The sequence below is a fragment of the Dromiciops gliroides genome, chromosome 5 (assembly GCF_019393635.1).
Source record: "Dromiciops gliroides isolate mDroGli1 chromosome 5, mDroGli1.pri, whole genome shotgun sequence".
NCBI classification, from domain to species: domain Eukaryota; kingdom Metazoa; phylum Chordata; class Mammalia; order Microbiotheria; family Microbiotheriidae; genus Dromiciops; species Dromiciops gliroides.
Genome location: NC_057865.1, coordinates 255,929,202 through 255,950,922, shown reverse-complemented (window position 1 = coordinate 255,950,922; position 21,721 = coordinate 255,929,202). Strand labels below are relative to the sequence as shown.

Here is a 21,721-nt window from a genome sequence, read left to right as displayed (position 1 = left end):
AGTCACTGGCTTCCATTTGTTCAATCCTAATTCTTAGGCAATTATTTTCATCAGAGACCTTTTCCATTTGACTTTTCAAGCTGTTGACTTTTTTCTCATGTCTTTCCTGCATCGCCCTCATTTCTCTCTCCATTTTTTCCTCTACCTCTCTGACTTTATCTTCAAAGTCCTTTTTGAGTGTCTCTGTGGCCTGAGACCAATTCATATTTTTCTTGGAAGCTTTAATATAGGGGCCCTGATGTTGCCATCTTCCTCTGAGCGTGCACTTCGGTCTTCCTTGTTACTGAAGAAACTTTTCATGGTCCTCACTGTTCTGTCTTTTCATCTTGCCTTTCTTTTACTTGACTTTTAGCTCCTTAAAGTGGGGCACTGTTTCCAGGCTGCAGTATCCCAAGCTTAAGAAGTCCCAGGTGGTATGAATTAAGGAGGATCAGGTTCTTCACTCTCCTGGCCTGTTCCCTGCTCCTAGATGACCCCAGACCAACTTGCTAATCAGCCAGCTTTATGTATTGTGGTTGTTAGCTCCGACGAGCCTGTGCCCCTCCCCCACCTGGGCCACTGCTCCTCAAGCCTGCCTCCTGGTTCCCAGCAGGGGTGAAAAACCCAAGTTCTACCTCAGCACCAGCATAGAGCCCTGTAGTCTCCCCCCTACCCAGGGCTCAGCTCTCTCACCAGACTGTGAGCTTAGTTCCAGATGATGCTTCAGCTGATTCAGAGGCTCTGGGGGTCTCCTTCTCTGATGAGGCTTTCCTGGGACTGGATCTGTGTCAGGGTGACTGTGGGGTTGGGCTCGACTCCTGTCTCAGCACAGCAGCTCCCTCCTTCTGACCTTCCAAGCCATTCTTGGTTAGAAGATGATTTCAGCACATTCTTCTGTGAGTTTTGGTGTTCCAGGCATTTTCCTATGGTGTTATTTGGATGTTTTTTGGAGCGATTGTGTCATGAATTCAAGAGCTCACTTTCTTTCCTCTGCCATCTTGGCTCCACCCCAGAAATCCAATCAATACATTTTTATTTTAAATGTGTTGTGTGTTAGATACTGAGGAAACAAATGTAGAAAGTAAACAACCCTTGGTCCTTCAAGGAAATTACATTCCATAAGAAGACACTATATATGTGTTCATTTTTATATGTGTGTGTGTGTGTTTCATTTGTTCAGTCATTTTTTTATTCTTTTTTGACCCTTTGTGACCCTATTTGGGGTTTTCTTGGCAAAGACACTAAAGTGGTTTGCCATCTCCTTCTCCAGCTCATTTTACAGACGAAACTGAAGCAAACAGGGTGAAGTGATTAGCCTGGGCAGGGGATGGGGGGGGGGGGTCACAGAGCTAGTAAGTGTTTGAAGCTGGATTTGAATTTGTGAAGATGTCTTCTTGATTCCATAAATGTGCATATATACACATGTATTTGTAAGAATGTACAAAATACAAAGCACATAGATATGTGATTTGTTAAAGAATACAAATTATTTATATCCCCCAATTAATAAAGGCACTAGTAACTAGGGGATTTAGGAAAGACTTCATGGATCACAGTGCCTATCTGGTGCATGGCAGACATTTATTAGATCCTAGTTTATTCACTGATTGATCTAGAAAGTGTCCTTCAGCTGAGCTTTGCAAGAAAATAGGGATCCTTCTTTTCCTGCAAACATGGTGTGTTTTCTTCTATTTAAAAGGAAAAAAGAAATCCCTTGGCTCTACTATCCTATCATCCTACATCTCACCTTTGGCTAGACCCCTATCTTAATTTCCTCACTATCACCACCAATCATTATCCCCTTTAATCTAGCTTCCACTCTACCCCAAATCTCAGATTTTCTGCAAGGTTACCAATAAATGACATCTTAATCATCAAATCCATTGCCCTTATCCACATCTTCCTTGACCTCTGCAACATTAGATATTGTTGCTTGCCCCTCTCTTTCTTCACATTGTCTTCTCACGTGGCTTCCATGACATTGACTTATATGGTTCTCTTCATAGTTATTTTGATTACTTCTACCTTACCTACATCATTGAAAGCTTTTCCTCTTTGCCATTCTCCATCTCACATTCCCAAGGAGCCTTTCTCTAAACTTTTGTACTTGGCCTTTCTGTCTTATGCTTAGCAATTTTAGACCTGTAATGGTTTCAGCCATGACATCTGTGCTGTGAACTTCCAAATCTATATCTTGAATCTAATCCCTGGAACTCTAGACTGATATTTTCATTCTTGCAAAGAACACCACTACCTGGATGTATTACCAGCCCTTGAAGCTAAACAGAGTCAAAAATAAAGTTATCCCCCCACACAAACATACATACATACATATACACACAGAGAGACAGACACACACACCCCTAGATTTCTTAATGGCTTTCCTATTTTGTATAATTTCCTATAATTACTGAAGTTCTTATATTTCTTATTTTCTGTAGTTCATTAGGAACTTCTCTCTAAGATACCACATAGCACTGCCTTGTACCTCTAATGTACTTATCTTATAATATTGTTTCTTAGAATCATTTCATACTTATGCCTTATCTTTTCCCCTTCCTCACCCCAACAGAAAACCAACAACAAAAACAACAAAAACTAAACTCCAAAGAAGAGAACTGTCTTATCTGAGCTTAACATCTCCCCCCGGTGCCCAGAACATTTCCCCCACACACACACACACACACAGAATAAATATTTAACAAATGTGAAAATGGAATTGATCAATTTTTGTTAATGGGACCATTATCCCCCTGGTCATCCACCTCCAAATGGAAATTAATTTTTTCCCACACATTCGTCTCTCTTATTTTCATATATAATCAGTTGGAAAGTCTTCTCAATTCTCCTTTCCCAATAGCTCTTGCATATGTTCCCTTCTCTCCGTCAGTGCCTCTCGAGTTTAGATCCTCATTACTCCCCATGTGGAGTATTACACAATTAACTTCCCACTCAGCCTCTCTTCTTTTATTTTAAGTCATACATACATACATACATATACATATATGTGTGCATACATGTCTTTTAGTTTGTCTTTCGTATGTATGAAATACACATGTATAGACACATACATTATGTACATTATATGCACATGTATGTTATACGTGTATATACACACACACACATCTATTTTTTTGCTACAAATGGCTGCTAAAACATTCCTCCTAATCATAAGGACTCTTCGCATGACTTCAATCAATCAGTCAACGAGCCTTTACTAGGCACCTCCTATGGGCCAGACCCTGTGCTGAGACTAAAAGCTGAAACTACAAAGAACAAAACCAAGAGTTCAAATTCTAATGGAGGATCCAACAATATTCTTAAGTATATACAGAATATGTTTCCAGATAATAAAAATCAGCTAGTTTGAAAGGAAGGATGCTGGTTGTTTGAAGGATTCAAAAGCATCCTTATCAGAGATGGCACTTGGGCTGCAGTTCTGTCTTGAAGAAAAAGAGGTATTCTTTGAGGTGGAAAGTAAAGCTGAAAAGTCTTCCATGGCTCCCACCTCCCAACAAAATAATTCCAAACTCCACAACTTCTTTTTTTGTTTGTTTGTTTGGGGGCAGGGCAATGAGGGTTAAGTGACTTGCTCAGGGTCACACAGCTAGTAAGTGTCAAGTATCTGAGGCTGGATTTGAACTCAGGTCCTCCTGAATCCAGGGCCAGTGCTTTATCCACTACACCACCTAGCTGTCCCCTCCACAACGTCTTATTCAAGGTTATCTACAGTATGGTTTCAACTTGGTTTTCCAGCTTCATTTCTTTCTACTCCTCCTCACCCCAACCCCGCATGCCATATGCTCTAACCAAACTAATCTAATTGACATTCCTCAAACATATTCTAAGTATTTTTTGTCTCTCTGCCTTTAGTCAGTTTTCCCTAAATCCTCTACCTTTACATCTCTGCCATTTGAAATCCTTCACTTGCATCATTTCTTGGATCAAATAGTTTTCTCTTGAAGACCGCAAACAGTAAATACACTGTAAATCTGCTTCTGTGGATTCTTAGAAAGCCTTGCTTTGACTTCTCAAGAATAATAAGCATAATAATAAGTGCTTACTTCTGAGATAGCTCCCTATAGCCTACCCCAAGTGAATTTATAAACACCTTATGGATAGGGGTTATGTCAGTTGAAAATCTGACATAATTTAGTCAAACCCAAGAATTTTAAATAGGAGACTGAGGGTCAGAGAGGCTGTAACTGATCCACAGTCAGCTGGGAGTGAGTGACAGAGCTGAGATTTGAACACAGACCTTCTGTCACAATCCCAGAACACATCCCCCTAAATCATGCCACCTTCGTTGTCATATGCCCCAGAGACATGAACATAGCACATTTTCCAGAGTAGGAAATCAATAAAAGTTAAATGGAATTAGATTGGATTCTACTTGTTCTAAACGGCAGCTAAATTTTCATTGCAGGAGGTCAGCATTTTAAAAGAAAAACAGTGGAGTAATTTCATTGTTATGAGATCCAGAGTGTGAGTGTAACAGCCCATAATATAATTGAACCTTTCTACTCCTTCCTCCTCTTTCCCAAGGTTGCTGTTTTCAGTGAATAGTTATAGCTTCCTATTTTAGCTCTTCCAAATGACACAGAGAGCAAGTGCTGTTTCTTTGACTTGTGAATCCATACTTTATTTATAGAAACACAGCCTGCAGTTAAAAACCAATTCCCTCACATGGATCATCGAATCAGAAAGAAAATTAAGTCAGATAGGATGTTGTCTGATGTCCATGTAGATGACTGCCCCAGAATTGGCAAGTGGGGATAGCCCATTTGTTTATGAGCAAGAGAAAGATGTTTAGGTGCTTCTGCTAAATTTACTTCTTTAAAACAAATTATAAACAGACATTTTGTGTGTGTGTTTATATGTGTGTGTGTATATATGTGTGTGTGTATATATGTGTCTGTATGTATATCTATACGTGTGTATACACACATATAAGTGTACACATAGTGTATAAATACACGATATATATATGTGTGTATATAGAGACACACACACATATACACATTGTAGCTAGGTGGCACAGTGGATAGAAGTCTAGGCCTGGAATCAGGAAGACCTGACTTCAAAGCCAGCATCAGACTAGCTGTGTGACCTTAGGCAGGTTATTTAACTCTTTTTGCCTCAGTTTTCTCATCTGTGAGATGAGCTTGAAAAGGAAATGGCAAACTATTTCAGTATCTTTGCCAAAGAAAACCCAAATGGGGTCCCAAAGAGTCAGACAGCAGCAACAACAAACAGCAATTAGAGGGGGGGGGGGAGCTTTGAATAGGAAGGCTAAATGTGAAATCTATTTTTGACTACCAGAGTAATTTAGGAATTCCAGTATTCTTTATAAAAGTCAAGTTGACAGAATATTACCAAAAATAAGTACTGTGAATGAAATATACAGAAAAACAAGGTCTCTACTAAGAATTTTTGTTGTTATTGTTAAGAAGTAGAAAAAAATCTGAGAAACAAGAATGATATAGTAGAAAGAGAATCTAGAGTTAGAAGACCCAGGTTTGAATATTGGTCCTATTCCTTACTAGCTGAGTTACCTTGGGCAAGTCATTGACCTCACTGACCTAGGTTTCTTCATCCATTACATGTTTGGATGAGTTGCCTCTGGATTCATCAGTTTCTAAATCCTATGATTCTGTGAATTCCTGAGAGTACTAATAGAATGTGTTTATATAGTTATCTAGGGCAGCTAGGTGGCACAGTGGATAGAGTGCCGGTCTTGGTGTCAAGAATATGTGAGTTCAAATCTGACCTCAGATACTTGCTGTGTGAGCCTGGGCAAGTCACTTAACCTTATTTTTCTCAGTTAACAGGGAAATAGTGATGCTTGAGTTACAATGATAGCAAGAATCTGATGTCAGGCCACTTGCTCCTTACAAGTTACCATTGGTTTGGAAATGGTGATGGCTCATTACAGGGATAAAGAATGGACCTACATTTTCATTAGTATGGTGAACTCAGAGGAGCCAACTCCAAACATTGCGGGTTTGGCACCTTCTCTGCAATATATGGTCTTAAAGAGAACCTTAGATTTGAGGTGTCAGACTCATGGACTACAGCCTACATGAGGTCTGCAGAACTCCAGGGTGCTACAGAAACAAGATTGAAATGTAATTAGGGATCAGCTAGGTGGTGCAGTGGATAGAGCACTGGCCCTGGAGTCAGGAGGACCTGAGTTCAAATCCAGCCTCAGACACTTAACACTTACTAGCTGTGTGACCCTGGGCAAGTCACTTAACCCCAATTGCCTCACTTAAAAAAATGTAATTAGGAAGTATTTATCAAAATAAATAAAAATATACTCCAACTTAGATAATTTGTTGTTGTTGTTGTTGTTTTCTAGGTCAATATGTAGTCTCAGGGATCTTCTTCTATTTGAGTGAAACACCACTCAGAAGTTAACTGACTTGCCCAAGATCACTCAGTAATTATGTGGCAGAGATGGTGCATGAATCCAGGAAGCTAGTTGGTACAGTAGATAGAGAGTGCTAGACCTGGAAGCAGGAAAAAATTAGTTCAAATCCAATCTCAGATACTCATTAGCTCTGTAACTCTGGAGAATTTACTTCCCCCATGTCTGCCTCTGTTTCTTCAACTGTAAAATGAAGATAATAATAGTGCAAGGGTTGTTGTGAGGATCAAATGGGATAATATTTTGTGAAGTACTTAGCACAATGCCTAATGCATAATAGATACTAGAAAATGCTTTTTTTTTTCTTGCCACCATAGCAGAGGTGTCAAACATGCCAGCAGCAGCTAGCAACATTCCCAAGTGCAACTGTACCAGATGTAATTGCAAAATATTTAACACAACATAAATAAAAGTACAGTAGAACATAGATAAAAGTTAATATTCTCAGACCTCATCTGATATACTTTGTTCAGTTCTAGTACCTCATTTTAAGAAGGGCATCGAGAAGCTGGGAGACATCCAAAAGAGGGCAAACAAGATGGTGAAGGGTGTTGAGCTGCTTCTGTAAGAAAACCTAATTGAAGGAAATGCAGACTTTCAGCCCGGACTCAATTGGAAAAGCTGTCACAAAAATGGGGTATATTTATTCTTTTCGGTCCCAGAGGGCAGAGTCATGGATCATAGATATAAGTTCCAAAGATGCAAATTAAGACACAAAATCAACAAAGAGCACCATGTAAAAGGTTGGGTGACTTATTTTTCAAGTATGTTATGTTATTTTATTCATTCATTCATTCAGTCAGTCAGTCATGTATTTATTTTTTGAGGGGCAGTGATGATTAAGTGACTTGCCCAGGGTCACACAGCTACTAAGCGTCAAGTGTCTGAGGTCAGATTTGAACGCAGGTCCTCCTGAATCCAGGGCCAGTGCTTTATCCACTGTGCCACCTAGCAGCCCTCAAGTATGTTATAATGGGAATTATTTCAAGTACATGCTGGACTAGATGGCCCCTGAGATCTCTTCCAACTCCGAAATCATTTGATTCTTATCCTGGAACTTTAGTTGAAGAAATAGAAAAAGATGCTTATTGAGAAAAACATAATCATAATATAAATTGCCTTTCCATATTTTCACAATAGAATACAATGTCAAACGGAATTTTGGAAGACTTCTTACTTACTTTGGTTTCTTCATGCCCTATCCATCTCTGTGAAGTTGACTCCAGTCGATGTGCATCTCATCCACTTCCAATTCTTTGCCCCAACAAAAAGAGTTGTTAAAAATGCTTTTGTACATATGGATCCTTCTCCTTTTCCTTTGATCTCACCACCTAGTAGTGGTATTGCTGGGTCAAAGGGTATACACACTTTTATAGCCCTTTACACATTGTTCCAAATTGTTCTCCAGAATAGTTGGACCAGTTTACAACTCCACCAACAATTCATTACTGTATTTCCTCCCCTCCCCCCTTCCATTTTCCCACATCCCTGCCAGCATTTGACATTTCTGATAGATGTGAGGTTTTACTTTGGAATTCTCTTAATTTATATTTCTCTAATCAATACTAATTTAGAGCAGTTTTTCATATGGCTATGGAGAGCTTTGGATTCGTTTTCTGAAAACTGCCTGTTCATATCTTTTGACCATTTATAATTTGGGAATGGTTTTTATTATTTTAAATTATATTCAGTTCCCTAAATATTTGAGAAATGAGGCATTATCACAGAAACTTGCTGTAAAATGTTTTGATAGCATTTTATTGTCTGTAGTATCATTTAGCAAAATGTAGTTTCCTTGATTATCTCTTTTTTATTTAGAACTATTTTAGCTTTTCCTTTATCTGAGGTCATGATTGCTACCTCTGTTTTTATTTTTACTTCATCTGAAGCATATTAGATTCTTCTCTAGCCCCTTTAATTGTGAATGTATGTCTTTCTGTTTCTCAACCATCCATTTATTTTTTACATCATCACAAGGTAATTGAATCACTCCTGTCTATGCCCTGAATGCCCTCATCTATGTAGAATTCTTTTAACTACCCTAATAATGATAAAGTTATTAGGAGTTACAGGTGTCAACTTATCCATTTAGGAATGTAAACAATTTAACATTAACATTATGATTTCTTTTTCACATTTAGTTTTTTTAGGATTCCTTGACTCATATATTTGAAAGTCAGATTTTCTATTCAGCACTGGTCTTTCCATCAGGAAAGCTTGAAAGTCCTCTATTTCATTAAATTTCCATTTTTTCCCCTGAATGATTATATTTAGTTTTGCTGGGTGGGTTATTTTTGGTTGTAATCCCAGCTGTTTTGCCTTATGGAATATAATATTCTGAGCCTTCCACTCCTATAACTTGACAGTTTCTAAATTTTGTGCTATCTTGACTGTAGCTCCATGATATTTGAATGCTTTCTCTCTGGCTGCTTGAAGTATTTTCTTTTTGACCTGGTAGCTTTGGAATTTAGCTATAATATTCCTAGGAATTTTCCTTCTGGGTTCTCTTACAGGTGGTTATCAGTAGATTCTTTAAATTTATATTTTATTCTCTGCTTCTAGGATATTGGAGCAGTTTTTTTTGTTTTTTTTTTTTAATTTATTTTTTTAGTGAGGCAATTGGAGTTAAATGACTTGCCCAGGGTCACACAGCTAGTAAGTGTCAAGTGTCTGAGGCCGGATTTGAACTCAGGTACTCCTGGCTCCAGGTCCGGTGCTCTATCCACTGCACCACCTAGTTGCCCCAGAGCAGTTTTCCTTTATAATTTCCTGGACTACTTCAGCATGGCTTTCATGTAGTCCAAAAACTCTTAAACATCCCTTTGTTCTGTTTTCTATGTCAGTTATTTATCCAATGAAATATTTCAAATTTTCTTTGTTTTTCATTCTTTTAACTTTGTTTTATTGTTTCTTGATATCTCATGCAGTCATTAACTTCTACTCACTCAATTCTAATTTTTAAGGAAGCATTTTCTTCAGGGAAGTTTTGTACCTATTTTACCCTTTGGCAAATTCTGTTTTTTAAGATGTTATTTTATTCAGTATCATTTGTGCCTCTTTTTGGCAAGCTATAATTTTCTTTTCAAAATTTTCTTTCATTATATTCTTTTCCCAATTTTTCGTCTACCATCCATCTCTTTCCTTAACTCTTCTAGGATTTCTTGTTGGACTTGGGTCCAATTCGCATTTTTCTTTGAGGCTTGGGTTGTAGCTGTGTTCATGTTATCTTCTTGAGTTTATGTCTTGGTCTTCCCTGTGACCATAGTAGCTGTTTTTTTTTTTAATGGTAACATTTGTTGTTGTTTGATAATTTTTTTTCTACCTTGTTTCTTGACTTTGAACTTTACATTAAAGTTGTACTCTTCTCACCTGGGCTTTGAAAAGCATTGCCCCAAGCTTCAGGCTTTTTTGTGCCATTCTTTTTAGTGCTAGTTCTTTGGGGATGAGAGTGGGGGGCTGGATGTTTTTAGTGCTTCCAAACTGGTGTGATCAGGGAAACAGGTGTGATCACTGCTTTCCTGATCTGTGATCTAATCTTTACCTAGGAAGAGACATTATTCTCCTGTAGTCACAGCTACTAGTGCTTCTCTTAGCCCTGGAACTTGGCCCCTGCTCCTTTGTCATAGACCATAAACATTCCTCTATGCCCTGGAACTGAGACCCAGAACTGCTTATAGGCAATAGAATTGCCAAACAGTGCCAAGTCCTGCACCCATTGTCAGCTCAGGGTCCCCTGGCATCTTTTTCTGAACAGTTGTGCTATACCCTCTCACTTGACTGAGAGTTTCTGAAACTGTTATCAGAAATACTGCCAACATACCAGGTGCTCCCTGAATAGCTCCAGGCCGACCCTAAAACCCGTGTCACAAGACGTCTCATGCCAACCTCCTAAATTGTTGTGGGTTGGAAAAATGTCTCACCCTGACCTTTCATGGGCTCTTCCACTTGGTCTGAGGTGTTATTTTAAAATTTAGGAATGTTGGGAGAATTCAGCTGGGTTGCTACCTCTGATATGAACTCTTTTCAAAAGAAAAAAATATAAACCTTTAGAAAAATTGAAATAATGTTCCAGGTAAATACTAATAAGAGATTGCAAATTAAAACAACTAAGTTTTACCTCACCACAAGTAATTAGGCAAAGATGACCAATGAATAAATAAATAAATAAGTAAATGAATGAATGAATGAATGAATAGATGGATGGATGGATGGATGGATGGATGGAAGTTCTCAGTGGTAATGGTAAATGCTGGAGGATAGATACCCAAACATACTTTTAGTGGGGCTATAATTGATAAAAACAATTCTGGAAAACAATTTGTAATTAGGTGAGAAAAGTTATTAAATTATTCATACCCTTTGATCCAGAGAGTCCCTGCTGGATATATACCTTAGTATAAAAAAAAGAGTCATTCTATATCTACATCTATTTTTAAACCTACATCTATATCTAATCTACACATATATGTGTGTATATACATATATGTAAACATGTATATGCACATATATATACACACACACACACACACATAGACACACAAATATGCATTGCTGCACTTTTGTGGTAGGAAAAAAATGGAAACAAAGTAGGTGTCCATCACTTAGGGGTATGTTGAACAAATTTTGGTTCACCAATGTAAGAAGTGTTATAAGAAATAATGGACATGAGAAATTCAGAGAGCAATGGCCAGATTTGTACAAAATGTTCCAAATAAAATAGGCAGAACCAGGAAGTGAAAATTCAGAAGGACCACAAGAATGGAAGTGAAAAGAACCTGCAATGAAACAGTGCTTTGACCAATCTAAGCCCTAGGAAAAGATAAGGAACTGTGCTTCTCTTCTTTTTATTGAGAGTTTAGAATTTATGGGTGCAAAATGTTAAATAACTGTCCAAAATGGTCACTGTCACTCAGTTCTGCTTAATTGTCCTCTGTTATAAGAGAAAGGAGGAAATAAAGAAATACTTATAGAGCACTTACTTATGTGCCAGACACTGTGCTAAGTTCTTTACAAGTGTTATTAATATTATTCTCTCAACAATCCTTTGAGGTAGTTGCTATTATTATCCTTATTGTATAATTGAGGAAACTGAGGTAATCAGAAGTTAAGTGACATGTCCAGGGTCATATAGCCAGGACATATCTGAGATGGGAGCTGACTTCAGGTCTTCCCAACTCCAGGCTCAGCACTTTATCCACTGTGTCACCAGTTGCTTCTGTAAGAATAGGTGACTAACATGAAAACAAAAGAAATCACCCTAGTGTTTAAAATTCTCCTGCAACAGTGTTTTCAGGTAAGTGGTTATATCAGCTCACTGCAGGGTTTGGAGTTTCTTGAGACCTTTCTTCACCATACCATTTAGACTTTGCATTTGGCTATTGCTCCAACGGCTGCTGTGTTCCTGAGTGCTAGATGCCAGATTCATTTTCCGCTACTATTGCTTTGCAGACGTCAGCAGCTGTATTATACTCTTTGCAAATATGCATCATTATTTCATCAGATGGTTGCAAGTTACAAAGTTGCCTATGTCATGAGATGGATTCAAATGGACATCATGGGGCAAGAAATCTTACAGGATCCATATTTATTATTTGAAGTTAAAAGCATTCATTTTATTCACATTCATTTTATTCATTAGTCAAATAACTTTCATCATCACATTTGCTTTGTTTTTATTCTAAAACATGAATCCTTATGAAGAACTTTTGTTTTCACATCACCTAAACCTCCTTCCTATATTTCTTCTATTGCCACTAAACTTTTATGACTCCAGTATATGGGAATTACCAAACACTCAATATATTTATCACCTTTAGGCTATGGCACAGAAAGAAGACATGGAAGAAAGAATCACCACTCTCGAGAAGCGTTACTTAAGTGCCCAGAGAGAATCCACTTCCATCCATGACATGAATGATAAGCTAGAAAATGAGCTGGCAAATAAGGAAGCCATCCTACGTCAGGTTCAGTATCTATGTCATGGTTCTATTCGGGAATGTCTGTGACGTCTCACCATTCTGGAAGGATACAGGTTAATCTAAATTAGCTCTGGTAGTAGGGTTCCATGAAATTAGATCACCATTTGCAGTTAAGGATGGGACGAAAAATGCAATAGCGTAGGAATTGTTTCATGTTGTTTTTCCACTAGGGCATAGTAGTGATTCTTTAAAATGACAGTATTATTTATCATTGTTAAGCCATAGCAATGCATGGTGATGTCCAATATCCAAGTTGTTGGGGTTTTTTTCCTCATGTGCTGTGATTTATTACTTGGTGACACCCTTTACAAAAGGATGTATAAGGGTTTTGCCTGTTAAATGAGCATCTTAAATTTCTATAATGCTATGAGAATGTGTACGTTTTCTATAAAAACAGAATTTAAGCTGCATAGCAAATACTAATTTAGCAACTGTTGAAGTAATTAAACCACCAAGCCACATCTATCTAGTGTTTGATTTCCTAATTTAGTCTTCATAAGTTGTTGATGGTTCTCTCTGGTTTCAGATGGAAGAGAAGAACAGACAGTTACAGGAACGTCTTGAGTTGGCTGAGCAAAAACTTCAGCAGACCATGAGGAAAGCTGAGACTTTACCAGAAGTGGAGGCTGAGCTTGCTCAGAGAATCGCAGCCTTAACAAAGGTACATCCTTTGATGATCATTCCTCTCTGAAACCAGTAAAAATCGTGACTTAATGTGCATTTTTCTTCATTCTCAGACACTTTCAAATTAGTAGCCTTAAGCATGATAATTGAGTATCAAAGTGATAAAGATTATATGCCTTGTTCCTATTAGTATTAATAATTGGTATTCAAATGAATTTCTCTCTTTAATAGGAAATGTTATAAGATTTGTAATTTAAATTAATCATAAATTATAGTTTGCATGTTCAAACCATAATTCAATTTAACGTTTTTAGAGATAGATTGATAGATATAGATTTAGACATGTATTACAAACTTAAAACAATAACCACTTGAAGTTCATGTAGTAATCGTACTTTTTTTTTCATAATGCTTTTGCATATCAGTAAAATGACAAAGGAAACAACAATAATCACTTTCACTTGTGTATGTGGCATATGGGATGCGGTGTCTTTGGAGTTTACTCATGAAGCTGTGTTATTCATCAAAATTATTATTAAGGAAATCAGTTCCTTTCTGTGGGAAGTCTGATGAAACTTGTTAAATCATCACAGAAAGGGATACAGGTATTGAGTGGCCCAAATGGGCTTTCTCTGGGAATGTTTTCTAATATACTCAAGAAAAGTCACAAGAGTGTCGAAGGTTAGCCTATCACTGTATCTTAAGCAGAAGCTGCCTATTTTAGACTTTTAAAATCACTCTGCTCTTAATAAAGTCTGTTATTACACCTTACTATCAAATGGAAATGAAGTAACTTCAGAGAGTATGTGTATATATCTAGTTTTTGTCACATAAAATCCTGATGTGATTGATGAGCATTTTAAAAAATATTAATTTTAAAGTAGCCTAATTTTTGGATGGTCAAAAAAAATGATTGCATTTGGCTGAATCCCCAGAGCCACTGTGATTGAGTTTAATCAAGTCCAAACTACATGTTGAAAACATTGTTAAGGAGGTTCCACAAAACAAAAGTTGTCAAAATGAAGTATTTGAGTCACTAAAGGCATTTTTGAAAACATGAAAGGCAGCCTTACGTGCCAGAAAGATCCCTAGAAATGGGATCAAACTCGTGATCAGCTTCTATAATTATTATTTGATTCACTGTAAGAACTTAGACAATTGCTTAGCTTCACTGAACCTCACTGTTTTTTCAGGCATTTGAATTTGAAATGGCATATTCCTGATTCCAAACCCAGCACTCTAACCACAGATCCATGATGGAGGTAATATATGTCAAATGGTTTTGAAAACCTTACTATGCTATACAAATGTCAGCTGTAATTATCATATGTTATTACGAAATAATATGCAATTTCACAAATTGATAGCTTACGTTTACATAGCATTTTAAGGTTTGCACACTACTTTATATTATCTCCAGCATAGTGCAATGAAAAGAATGATAGATCTGGACTCAGAGGACCCAGATTTACTTTACACCTCAATCACTTATTATCTTCTGAACCTCTAATGTCCCTTTCAACTCTAGATATAGGAACTTTTTATCTTTACAACCTAGGAGATGGTTTCATTACCATTTTATTTCCATTTTGATCCCATTTATACTAAAGGGAGTTTTGGGTTTTTTTGCACTATATTCACTGTGAAAGACACTAATGATTGCTGTAGTGAGCAAAAAAGGCCCCCTGAAATTCAGATCTTAACAAATGGAGTTACCCAAATAATTGACAAAAGTCTTATGAACTAACATTTTTAGAACTCGAGTGGAACATGTACTCTTCTGATCATTTGATGTACTTCATCAACTTTTTATGTTTAGAAATCTATTGGGATTTGACCTTCCTGAAAGAGATCAGATTCAAACCCAGGACCCTCCTGTCTACGGCTGTAGAGCACTTTCCATTAAACTGTGGTGTGGTTAAGCATATTTCCTCTTTAATTTCTTTCCTGCATCTTAATACATTGCCTCTGTTTCAACATAGTTATCCTGGCCAAATTTCCTACATATTTTATTCATCTTTCTTCAGTTGTCTTTTATCTACTTCCAAGTTTATCCTGCTTTATCATTGCTCTTTACCTCTCTGTGTCTCTTTGCCATCTCTTTGAACCCTCTTCTCTGTTTTCTTCAGTTCCTCTTCATATGTAACTTCTAATAAGGCTTTCCACAGTAAAAGCTAACTAGTGATATTAATCCCAAATCCCCATTGCGGTCCCAAATCCCACATTGACCAATAATCAACATATTAATAAATTGAACATATCTTGACACTTCTGTTGTCAAATTTAATGTTACTTAACAACCAATTCAATCCAGAAATCCGTAGAAAGCTCCTATTTTGTGTAAGGAAATAGCCCCATGATTTATTGGATAGAATGCTAGAATTGAAGTCAGATAGGACTATGTTCCATTCCTGATTCTGACACATATTAGTTAAATGAGTGTGAATGGGTTGCTTAAACTCCCTGGGGTCCTAGGCAGTCCCCTCAAACTGTAACTTACAGAAGAATTGGTGATCCGTATCATTAGAGAGAATCTCCACACCAGTTATTCCCTATAGCAATGAAATCACGGATCCTGGTCTCTTACCGACACCTCCTTCCCCCCTCCCCAATGGGCAGGGCACCAGAAATACAGAGATAAAATCCATAGTCCCTACTCTTGAGGAGCTTATAATGAAGAAGCAATGGTATAACCTAGACACAGGACTTTGGGGCAGTGAACTTCAGTTAAGTAACAGTGTTTATTCTTTTTATTAAGTAAGTTTGAGGGACTTCCCCTCTCAGACTACCTTTGATCTAGTCAGTATTTTCCTTGAACAAACTGGTTTAAATATTTATATATATATATATATATATATATATATATATATATATATATATATATATATATATATATATATAAATGAGACAGAATGAGTGAGAGAGAGAGGGAAAGAGAGGTGTGTGTGTGTGTGTGTGTGTGTGTGTGTGTGTGTGTGTGTATGGTCTCCCCTTTTGAGGTCAAGAGAATTTTTTTTTGGCTTTTTCTTTGTATTTCCCAGGCTTAGCATGGCCTAACACATAGAAAGTACTTAATATATGCTTTTTAATTAAAAAAATGACTTTTAAAGTTCACTGTGTTAAATAATACAGTTAGGTCCCAATTCGTGAAAAATAACAAATTTTCCAAGTTGTCACATTATGGGAACTCACCCTGCATATTTTCATTCATTGGGCTGGAGCTAATTATCATATTTTTGAGTATCATAAATTTGAATATCAATAAAATTGAATAGTGTGAATTTGCATATGTACACCTAAGTCAGAGGATTTGACCTAAGGAGACCTAGCTGCAACTCATTAATAAGTCTAAAGATTTGACATCTACATGTGTACTTTGATACATTCTCAGATCCTTATCCACCCTACTCTTAAAACTTCATCATTTTCTTTCCATGGTTAGATTGTACTCAACAGCAAAAATATCTGTCAAGCATTCTACCCAACGTCCAAGTTGGGATTGTGGTAGTACCCAAAATCATCACTCTAATAGTAAGAGTACAGTTGGACAGTCAATTGATAAGCATTTATCAAGCATTGCTTACACTAAGGCATTGAACTAAGCCCAGGGGATAAAAAGAAATGGAAGCTTTTGAGGCGCTCATAGTCTAATGGAGGAGAAGACATGCAAATGAGTATCTAAAAGCAAGATACATGTATGTGGTTTTTTTTTTAAGTGAGGCAATTGGGGTTAAGTGACTTGCCCAAGGTCACACAGCTGGTAAGTGTTAAGTGTCTGAGGTCGGATTTGAACTCAGGTACTCCTGACTCCAGGGCCGGTGCTCTATCCACTGCACCACTTAGCTGCCCCTCATGTATGTATTTCTAATAGGCAAGTTTCCTTGTGTGTTGAATGTTGTTTGAATAAGGTGCCCTTCTCATCCCTTAGCTACATTTTTAATAACTTGATTTGTTGTAGTTTTGTGAAATGATACAGAAAAGAAAAGAATATCAAAGGCTATTTAAAGACTTTAATTTTACCAAGAAAATTTCTGAAGTCGAAAGCCTTCACACTTGCATTTTTCTTGGCATAATTACATTTTCTCTCAGATATTTTTAGAACTATTAACACTCTCTTAACATAATGTTTTTAGTGACTAAAAGACATTTTATTTTAACATCTGTAGAACTGAAAATGTCACCCAAACTTCAATTCATTTACTATGTTCTTAATTGAAGTCTACAGGAAGTATGGAAATCCTCCCATTCTGACAATTTTATGACAAGCATATACTTTGTGACTTTGGAAATGTAATAGGTTCATATATTCAGTTTTCACAGATAATTTTTTGTTGGTTGTTTTATGTTTTTCTTTGTTATTTTCTTTTAACAAGGAAATGAGAAGCAGAACAAAAATCTTGGAAACAGCAAATGTTGAGTTGCCTCTTACCTACATCAGTATTAAAATGCTAAGTGTTTATTCTCAGATAATGTTGTGCTTTGTGGAGGAAATAGTCATCTGTGCTTGATATCATGTTCAAATAGGTTACTATCTCATTCCAAATCTTGCATTACATATCCATGTATAGGGATATAGGCCTGTATTATGTTTCCCTGTTTTAGGTTGACTTTTGGATGGGAAAAGTTTATTATTTGAATAAACTATTTACTATTTAACTTTCTACTTTGGCTGCTTGGGTCCTCTAACTGCTTATAATGGTTATTTTCACTAACAATGTTTATAAATCTATTTAGAGTCTTAACTTGTACATAGCATACTAATAAAAACCCAGCTCTCAGCCGCATTCCATATATTGAACACATTGTATCTGTGACAACCTGGCATTTAACCTATCATCATGGAATAATGCATAAAGGTGTTCTTTTCATTATGATTTCCCTTTAAGAACAGACCTCATTTTGAGAACAGCCAAGTCAGGATACTACTTGGTTTCTGTATTGATCATTGGAGTAATTAAGTAGGTTTTACAGACATGTTTCTTTGGCCTTACTGTATCAATGTGTCCTGAGCAAAATGGAAATGTGACATCTTAAAAAAAAAAAAAAAGGAAAATATCACAATATGTGGCATTAACCAGTGAACCAAAAATTAAATTTCAAATGGACAGCCATAATGTGCATTCAAGGCCCCAAACTCTACTCATTTCATTAGTTTTCCTCTTAAGTATGTTGTTGAGTTAATTAAAATATATTTCATCTCCTGTAATTATAACATAACATAGCCTAGCCTTTTCTTTCTTTTGAAAAAAAAATAGAGGCTGTATCCAAAAAAAAAAAAATTTCTTATAATTGGGTCACTTATTTAGCATCCTATACAACATTAAACCTCATTGTTTCCATTCCTATCCAAATGATTGGGGACTACTCCCCAATAAGGACCCTCTAACAGCCTCTGAGACATATTCTGGTGTTTGGTTTCCCATAATTCCAACTATAACACGTTTGTTAGAGTTTCTTTGGTTCATTCTATAGTAATTGTATATCAGCCAATCATCACTAACTTTAACACTCCATCTGTAGGTCAATAGCTTTCTTTATTATTTTTTTAGCCTATCATTGTTTTCCATTTCTGTACATCAACAGCATCATGTTCACCAGATATCAGTGTAGTTCTCTCCACAAAATTCTGTCTATTAAAGTATTGAATTTGCAGTCACATTTTTCTTTTAAGCATTCTGTGCTGTGTTCTGTTCAGTGTGCCTTTAGTTCTGATTTTTTCAATTTTGTCCCTCTCCTTTTCCTTGACTTGTTAGTCTGATCCAACCTCCTCTACCTCATCTGATGATTATCAATATGTTATGGAAGCTAAACTACAAGAATTGATCTCCATACGTAGGAAGGTAGTCCTACTGGACTTTACTGTCTATTGCTAAATAGACTCCATCTGTTTTGTTTTTTTGTTTTTTTGGTTTGTGTTTCTTTGGGTTTGTTTTATTCTCATTTATGAATATTTTAATGATCTTTTTTTTTAGTTATTGATAATCAACCATTGTTCAGCTCAGTGCTTCAGGAGCTTAAAACTTTTCCAATGGCAGGTTTCTGTTCAAACTGCACAGTCTGCATGCTACATTTGGCTGATTTCATTGCTCATAAACAACTCCAATGTTTTGCTGATGCTTGGATGTAACAGGCCTTTGTAGCTGACACATTTCAAGCGATGCTGTTCAGCTGCCTGTTTTAAATAAAGTTTCAATTTTGAAAACTAAGTTTGCGGTTGGTAGTAGCTTGCTTTATGTTTTATTTCAATTTCCTTAGACAAAATGTTGGGGAAAGCGTGGCATTTCCGGCCAACCCTTCCTATTTCTTTACAGGCTGAGGAGAGGCATGGTAACATTGAAGAGAGGATGAGGCATTTGGAAGGACAGCTTGAAGAGAAGAACCAGGAACTTCAAAGAGTATGTAAATTGCAGATCTCTTTCCCCCAGCACTTCCTTCTACCATCTCTCAGTTTAATATTCCATAGTATGCTCTTTATCGATTGAGGGCTTTAATTAAATCACATTTGGCAGGCTACGTGCATCTTAATGAAAAAAAAAAAAGTTCCTGACAAATTCATCAACCGAGAAGTTTAATCCACTTTGGGAACTCAGTAAAAGGGTTTCAATTAACCTACACAAATTTAAGATTTGAATATAAACTGGAGAAAGATTATTTTTGTATTTGTTGACAGCAGTTGTTGTTGGGCTTTTTCCCCCCTGAATTTAAGGCTAGACAAAGAGAAAAAATGAATGAGGAACACAACAAAAGGTTATCAGACACTGTAGATCGACTTTTGACGGAATCCAATGAACGTCTGCAGCTACACCTGAAAGAAAGGATGGCAGCTCTAGAGGAGAAGGTAAAACAAACTGGAAGGCATGTTTACCCCACTTAAAGTGATACAAATCCAGATGGGTCATCCGATCTAATATTGGTGGAAACAATGGATGGTTCCAGTGATTTCTGGTATGGTATCCAGCAACTTCCTTCTAAGTATCTCTCATTGCAGAATGCTACTTGTCACACACACACGTGCTTCCTTAGAAACCTGTCAGACCATGTCATTCCTGTGCTCAATAAACTCCATTGGCTCCCTACTTCCTCCCAAATATAATATAAATTCTTGTTTGACCTTTAATGCCCTTCAAAATACCCTTTCTTTTCAAGCTTTTTATATATAAGTCCCCTTCCTACAGTTCCTAGTCTAGCAAAATTGCCCTTATTACTGTACTTCACACAGGGCGCTCTGTCTCACCTCTCCCTACCTTTATACTGATGGTCTTCCATGTCTTGAATGCTTTCACTGCTCCCCTTAACCCTTATGAAATCTCTTACATCCTTGAGACCTCAGCTTGAGCATTGTTTTCCTGATGCCCTCTGCTGCTAGTGCCCCTTCTCCCTGTCCTCATTCTACATATCCTTATATGTAGCACTACCTCTGGGATTTCTTCTTCAGGTCCAGCCTGTACCCCATATTGGTGGGCTATCCCAAGAGATGGCTTAATATCACATTCAGGGTCCTAGTAAATGAGTATTCCTAGTACTTTTGTTCACAAGCCCCCATTGACAATCAGCCCTTCTGGATTAGCTTTTTACTACAGGTATTAACCAAGATGGTGTGGCAAGAAGAGATGATACAAAACATTCCTTCCAAAATCTTGGTGAGAGGGTGGTCAAAGAACTTACCCCCCCCCCCAAAATATAAATAAAAAATAAAAAAGGTCCTTGGGTAGACTTAGAGTACAGTGATAATGAGGCATCTATAAAGATTATACAGGGTGTCCCAAAAGTCTTAGGGCAGTTTTAAGCTTCAAGCTTTAATAGCTTAAAACTGCCCTAAGACTTTTGGGCCACCCTCAATATGTGACAAAAAGACAACTTGGAACAATGGGTACTTTATTGCCTGGGGGGTCATTTTTAGTTTTTTGTTTGCTTATTTGTCTTTTTTCTTTTTTAGTCAATTGCCACTTTCTTTTCTGGTATCTAGGGGAACATTCTTTCTGAAGCTGCCTTATTCCTTGGGTTAAAAGAAACCATTGGGGCAGCTAGGTGGCACATTGGATAAAGCACCGGCCCTGCATTCAGAAGGACCTGAGTTCAAATCCAGCCTCAGACACTTGACACTTACTAGCTGTGTGACCCTGGGCAAGTCACTTAACCCTCATTGCCCCAACAAAAAAAAAAAACAAAAATCATTAAAAAAAAAAAAAAAAGAAACCATCTCTTTTGTTCCACAATGTATGATTCTGCTTTTGACTGGATGTGTTACTTCCTAGTGGTCCAATATCTATAATCATATGCATGGTTGGTATGTAGGAGATTCCCTCTCAGGGAGCAAAAGCCAAAACCCGGAGCATCAAAAAAAAGGGGAGGGAGAGGAAGAGAAATATGGAGATAGGTTTATGTATATACATTCATGCATAGGCATAGATAAGCCCAGGCTGAAAAACCATCATGATAATTCTGCATAACCGCTTATTAAAACTTGAGCTTGGACACCCATCCCACCCCACCCCTTTACAATAGTCAAGTAGACCAATAAACATAACACATATTTGACTGAAAATATCCTTTGGCCATTAAAATATTTCATTATCATCTATAGGAAGTGGTACAGTGGAGAAAATGCTAACTGCAAAGTCAGAAAACTCCAGACTTTAAATTCTTCCTCTTAGACTTTGACGTCTCTTACTTTGGACATGTTGCAGAAACTCCGTGTGCTTCAAGTTTC

At 37.1% G+C, this 21,721-nt stretch overlaps 1 protein-coding gene across 35 annotated transcripts in view; it reads left to right on the top strand.

Annotated features, from left to right (window-relative positions):
* Nucleotides 1-21,721, top strand: part of PPFIA2 (PTPRF interacting protein alpha 2) — a 677,893-nt gene that overhangs the window by 540,408 nt on the left and 115,764 nt on the right. For 27 of the 35 annotated variants that reach the window (XM_043966215.1, XM_043966226.1, XM_043966223.1 and 24 more), the window contains 4 exons: nucleotides 12,226-12,372; nucleotides 12,914-13,048; nucleotides 19,323-19,406; nucleotides 19,718-19,849. In XM_043966215.1, the coding sequence (XP_043822150.1) occupies nucleotides 12,226-12,372; nucleotides 12,914-13,048; nucleotides 19,323-19,406; nucleotides 19,718-19,849 (498 nt within the window). Of the gene's footprint in view, nucleotides 1-12,225; nucleotides 12,373-12,913; nucleotides 13,049-18,764; nucleotides 18,852-19,322; nucleotides 19,407-19,717; nucleotides 19,850-21,721 lie in introns of all 35 variants that reach the window. The other 8 variants (XM_043966213.1, XM_043966209.1, XM_043966212.1 and 5 more) reach the window with 1 other exon arrangement.